This window comes from Humulus lupulus, chromosome 9, assembly GCF_963169125.1.
Source record: "Humulus lupulus chromosome 9, drHumLupu1.1, whole genome shotgun sequence".
NCBI lineage: Eukaryota > Viridiplantae > Streptophyta > Magnoliopsida > Rosales > Cannabaceae > Humulus > Humulus lupulus.
This window is the reverse complement of record NC_084801.1, coordinates 10,374,452-10,380,819: the sequence shown is the minus strand read 5'-3', so window position 1 is coordinate 10,380,819 and position 6,368 is coordinate 10,374,452. Positions and strand designations below refer to the sequence as shown.

The 6,368-nt window shown below is 35.4% G+C and overlaps 1 protein-coding gene across 1 annotated transcript; it reads left to right on the top strand.

The window, feature by feature from the left end:
* Positions 1-549: 549 nt before the first annotated feature.
* On the top strand, positions 550-2,283 carry LOC133799412 (uncharacterized). Its single transcript, XM_062237431.1, has one exon. It carries the CDS (start codon positions 550-552, stop codon positions 2,281-2,283), a length of 1,734 nt encoding a protein of 577 aa, XP_062093415.1.
* The last annotated feature ends 4,085 nt before the right edge of the window (positions 2,284-6,368 follow it).

Below are 6,368 nucleotides of genomic sequence, written 5' to 3'. Positions count from 1 at the left end.
ATAATCAAGGAAATACATGGTGGACCGAATCATTGTGGTGATTATGAGAAATTATGCATTTAATTGTGTGATTTAATATATTCTTTGTCTCCAAGGAATTTATTTTTTGACTTCTTTCTCATTTTGGAATATCATGATTTGTATCTTTATTGTCTTGTACTTTGTTTAGAATTTTTTTTTTTTAAAAAAAAAAGGGAAAAAGTCATTGAGGAGATCGTGTGGGGTATTTGTTTCTGGTTGCCTTTTTGGGTGTTTATATATATTACATCTTTATAAACAGATTTTTTTTAATAAAAAAAAGGGGAAAGTTGTATGTGAATCGTGTGTCTTCAAGATTGTTTCCTTTTTTTTTTATTAATTAAAACAATTTTTTAATAAAAAAGGGAAACCTCTTTTTGCCGTGGGTATTCATTTTGGGTAAGTAAGTTATTAAAAAAGGCATGTCATTACCCTATTTCCTCTCACCCACGACTTCACTCAGTTATTTCTTCTCCTTCTCATTTTTTTTTTCATTCTCTTGTAAGTGCTTTCTATTTTTCAGAGAAAAAAATGGTGAGAACTCGTGGTGCCTCCTCCAAGAAGATCCCTGTTTCTCAATCCCGAAAGGTGCCATCTCCTTCGCCCCCTCTGTCTGTGTCAACGACGCCTCTTTTTGTTCCAACAGCTCCCACATCTATTGGAAAGTCCTGCAAATCCAAGGCTCGCAAGAAGGTGTTTTCGCTCTCTCATGAGCATCCTATGGTGTTTCCAGATATCTCTGCTGACATTGTTGCACCACCATCTGAAGTGGTGGTGCCCTCTCGAGCCAAGGACCATTCTCCTCTTCCGTTTGATTCGTCTTTGGAGGCTAGGGCAAAATCAAAATCTGTTTCCTCCTCTTCCAAAGCTGCTGCTGCTGGGTTGCTCAAATTGCCCTTGAAGCCGAGTCAGTCCAAGAAAAATTCTGTGACTCCCAAAAGGAAATTGGGGTTGGACGCGTCTCTTTCTCCCTTGTCTGCTGCCAAGAAAAAATTGAAGGCTCATCCCCCTTCACTGTCCTCCTCCGAATCTGATCCTGAGGAAGATAAGTCAGAATCTGAAGCAACTCATGATACCACATTGTCTGATGAAACGGTTCCTGACATTGCAGAATCAGAGGCTGAGTCTGATGAGCCAGAAAAAGAAGACACTATCCCCTTTGAACAAGAAGCCGAATCTGACTCAGACCACATTGCATCTCCTTTGCCATCCAAAGCTAAAGGGAAGAAACCTATTTCTAGTTCTACTCCTTCACCAAAACATTCAGGTGTAAATTTCAAACCTTATTCTTCCATTTTTTGCTATAATGATAATGCACGTGATATGGTTCTACATGCTCAACGGAAATTTATCATTGAAAGAAATTATGTCTTGAGTGATCATCGTCCTTTTGGTGTGCTAACAATGCTTCAAGATCGACAATGGACAGGTTCCTTGGTTAAATTTTCTGGTTTTGTGGATAGAATAGTCAAGGAATTCTATGCCAATCTTACTAATGAAATTATTGAACCTTCATCTCCTCTGTATAATAAAGTGTTTGTTAGGGGCCATTGGTTCTCTTTTTCTCCTCAAGACATTGCTCTTGCTTTGCATCTTCCCCTTGATGTCGAGGATGATGTTGATGGTGCTTCTCTTGACAAGGACATGGTTATCACTGAGTTGGTTGGTCAAAAAATGGTATGGCCATCTCATGCAGTCATCTCAGTCTCAAACCTCACCTACACTTATGCTGTTCTTCATAAGTTTGCCACAACAAATTGGAAGCCCACTTCTCACACCGCCACTATTTCTTTTGATATGGCTTCTTTTTTGTACAAAGTAGGGACCGGTCTTGGTATAAATTTGGCTTCGGTTATTCATGATCAAATCATTGGGTTTCGCAAAGGTAACAGGAAAAACTTGAATCTTCCTTTTCCTCATGTTATTTATAAAGTGTTGAGTATGCAGAAAAAGGATCTCCAACGTGATCAAGAAGACTTGGTGGCACCCACTACTGTTGCTTCCTACAAGGCCTCTGTCCCTCCTACTGAAGCCACTGCTGCTCCGTCCTCCAAGAAAGTCAAGCCCCAATCTCTGAAGATCGCCTCGGATGACATCCCTCATGCCTCCTCCTCTGTTGCCACAGATTCAGGACTTGTTGCAACCGAAATAGCTGCTGTTCGAGCCTCTGTTGATTCTTTGACTGCTCGAGTGATGTCAATTGAAGGACTGCAACGTTCTGTGTTGGAGGCTATTCAATCTCTGTCCAAAGCTCCAGTTGTTTAGTTTTATTTTCGTTTTTGTCCATTAAACGGACCTTCTTATTTTGAGGGGGAGTTAAGTCTAGTTTATTTACATGTTTGTTATAAGTTCATGCATGTTTGCAGGGGGAGTTCTTTCTCTTTACTTATCACTAACATTTGTGTTGCAGGTTTTCTGAATTAATTTTGTCTATCAAATTGCCAAAGGGGGAGATTGTAAAATCCTTTATTGGCATTTTTGATAATGAAGACAAAATTAATTAAAAGGGTATTTTCGAAATTAATAGTTTCCTATTTTGTAAATATTTTGTGGTGAATTTCGAAAATGGGTAGTTTCTTGTTTTGGTGAAATATGCCTTTCTATATTCAGATTTTTATTTATGTGTTAATAAAATAAATATATATATATATATATTTTCCTATAAAAGAATATCTTTTTCTTGAAATGGAAATTATTAGTATTTATTTTGTTTATCTGTTTCGGTTGCCCAGAAATCGTGTACAGCTTGCAATTATAAAGGATATATTGTTTCCTTATTTATTTAAGGAAACTGGGTTGAAAAACTGTCCAGGTTCAATGAATCTGTTTGAACGGATTGCCAGTCTGTTTGAACAGATTCTGACTTTCCTGTTTTGGAAGATTTTCCATTTATGGGCTGTTTGATTTCTGACTTGTTTTCCACGACCTAAAGGGATTCTAAACAGTATATAATCATCCTTAGGTCGTTGGTTTTTGATCATCTCTCTTGGGTATTACTTTCCAAATATTTTTTTAAGTTTTAGAGAGAATTTTTATTATGTGAAGAACTTGAGTCCAGCAAGTTCTTAGTGGTTTATTATAGTGTACTTCTGTATTGTTTTCCTTTGTGTTAATTGTGCAGGTTGAACACACTTGGACATTGTTCATCAAGCTTCAGGAGAAGTCTTGTTCGTGAGTCACTTTTCGGGAGGAAAAGTGCAAGTGTTATGATTTGAAGGGAGTTCAAGATCTTAGCACTTCAGAAATTTGATTAGAAGTTTAGATTACAACAGCTGCGACAAATTCAAGAGGGAGTCTTTATTTGTATAAGTCAATTTGGTTTTGTAATCATTTAGATATTATTCTAATAAATTTCATTCTCTGGGCGTGGCCTCGTGGACTAGTAGCAATCTGCAAAGATTGCTGATACCACGTAAAAATTCGTGTGTTCTTTACTTTATGTTCGTTTTTATCTTCTGGTCACAAACTGTTTAAACATATCTGGTATCTGTTTAAACATTTCTGTAACAGTTTAACAATTAATTATTTAATTTAAATAATTAAGTTGGTAATCATAAAAAACGGAATTTCAATACTTATGTGAGGACATCACTTTTTCCCTTATAGGAGCACTTTCTTTACATGATTATTGGTTGAATGTTGAGAATGCATGAATTTAGAGTGGACTCTTAAGCATATTAGTATTTGTCTTTACTATAATTCTATTTAGCTTTTTCAACATAGAGATATAAAAGGTAAATAATTCAGTTTGGATTTTAATTATTTTTAACTAAATTCTTTAAAATATTATTTCAAATATATTAAATATTAGTTGATAATATAAAAAATTCAATTTTGAAACAGATTTTTATTTAAAATAATTTAGAATTTGAATACCAAATTTGCAAAGTAAAATTCAAAATATCTTTTATCTACCATATAATATTGTAGATTTTTTTTCTACGAGATTTATTAATTTCATAAATTGAAGATATTAAAATAGTCCTTGAGCTTTTTTCTTAGTAATTATTGTTTTAATAATCTTGCCTCTTAAATTTCCTGTATATGTGATTATGGGGAAATTCACTGCATATTCGTAATGTATTTCTTGATCTTACCATCAATTTGCACATATCCCCTCTAAAAATATATTATAATTGAATTTTACGAATTGTATTTAATGGCCAAAAATTAATTATAGGAGTACCTGGCAATTGGTGAAATTTTTATGGGCCAATTATACCTATGACTAATATTTTATTTGAAAACGTGAGATAATCTATTTGTTTTAAAAAAAATTTATAAAATGTTAGAAAATATTAAAAATATCAAGTAAAGAAATACATAAAATATTATTGTCTTATTTTATAAAAATAAGTGTTTCGTTAATCACACGAGTATTATTATTGTTTTTGTAAAAATTACAATAATAGTATTAATACATATTTAAGCAAAAACGATAAAAATGATAAATTAAAAAGGAGATACATTCAACTGCATGTATTATATATAAAAATAGAATATCATGAGCCTGAAAGTTTCAATAAACATTAATATTGTTGACGTTGTTTTTCGTCAACTTAAAATATAGAGCAATTAAACAATAGGAACTATGGTGCAGATGAATAGTATGGTGGAATAACAAGGGTTTTACGTGGTTTAGCAGTTAAATCTGCCTAGTCCACGAGTCTATTTTATTAAGACTTGGAATTTTCTGGAAATCCTTCAAAGATGAATTCTCCAGAGTTTTCTCTCAAGATATCTGAAGATCGGTCCTCTATAAGTGTTCAGGACCTCTTTATTTATAGAGAGTTTTCAGAGTTCATTCCCACATATTTCGGGAAGATACTTCTGCTTATTAATTGAAATAATGATATTAAATACGGTAACTCCTATATACAAGGAAACACCCCCCGAAGACCAGGAAACGGATAACAGACTTGTTAATATCCCTTTAATGTATGGATATTACAATAATAAATATCTTTTAACGTACGGAACGCGTTACATTAGATGACTCATCAAATCTTCGAGGTCAGCAACTAGCATCATGTCAGACAAGGTTTACGGATAGGTTACGAACTAGCCGTCTTATTCCAAGGCCTGCTCGAAGCAGATAATACCATCGAGGCTGTCACATTTCGAGCTTGTACTCTTTAAGCTCGGGCTATTCGATCTGAAGGCACCCGACAACGGATGTATCCCGATGCTATGTTCTTTCAAGCTTAGAAAGAATCTCGAGGTTACATGTCACCAAGGTTGCCGTCTTGCTTCGAGGGTTTTACAACTAGACCATGAACATGCGTTTTATATATCTCGAGCTCACATTTGACTAGTCCAGCTTTCGAGGTCACAATCTCATATCTTGAAATCTGGGAGTAACATTTTGCCCCCTCAAAAGTATTAGTTCGAATCCTATGAGAAGGAAACTTTTGAACTACTTCCGTTGGGAACCGTTCCATTAAAAATACTCGAGTGTGGACACGCGTCAGCTGGGTATTGCTCACTCAAAGTACTTGAGTACCTCGGAAACCTGCCCACATCTATCCGCCTGCCATTCTATATGGTGCTATCAACTCACGGGTTCCTAGCCACTTGATTTGATACGGAATCTGGCCAATGACCTAGATTAATCCAACCCTTTGAATTCCCACAGGCTTATAAATAGGACTCCAGTCGTATTCTTCTTTTTTACTCTCACATTCAAAATTACAGAGAGAAAAAAGAAAGAAAGAAAAACCAGAAACCTCCTTGCCCATTTCTTGCATGTTCTCTCCAAGCCGAGAAGACAAAGCCACGTTGGACTTTTTGACTCTGTGAGATCGTACTTGCAGCCGCTTATACAATCGTCCACTTCTCTGTTTCCGCCGATCGTATTGTGTAAGTTTTCTATTCATGGCTTCTTTGCATTATTTTTTCCATGTGTGTTTATGCTTCTGTTGCACCTTGGGCACTAGAATTTTGTTGGTCCATTCATTAGTTTAATGCACTAGGATGCTTCGGCTGATAGATATTAGATTTAGGTTCCAACATTATCGGTTCCAAACCCAGGTCATGCGTAAAAAGACCCAAATATGGTTCTTTTTCTGAGTTTTCAAATTTCGGAGGACATATCTTGCACACAAAGATATCGAGTACAAAACCAGGATTTTTTAAAGAATGCACGATTCCCAAAAATATCACTTTTTGAATAACCGCCACCTTTTTTCCCTGATATTTTGGGATTTCCCATAACATGTCCACCTTTTTTCCTTTCGGTGGAATACACGCTCTGAGATTGGCCTCATCCTTTGGATTGAGCTTGCCTTGTAGCCTCGATCATTCGAGCTTAGGTATTATTTATCTCATTATTTCTTGCTCGCTTGGCTCTC

Excerpts from the sequence above, each read along its gene's own strand:
- LOC133799412 (XM_062237431.1), top strand. The coding sequence starts at position 550 with ATGGTGAGAACTCGTGGTGCCTCCTCCAAGAAGATCCCTGTTTCTCAA.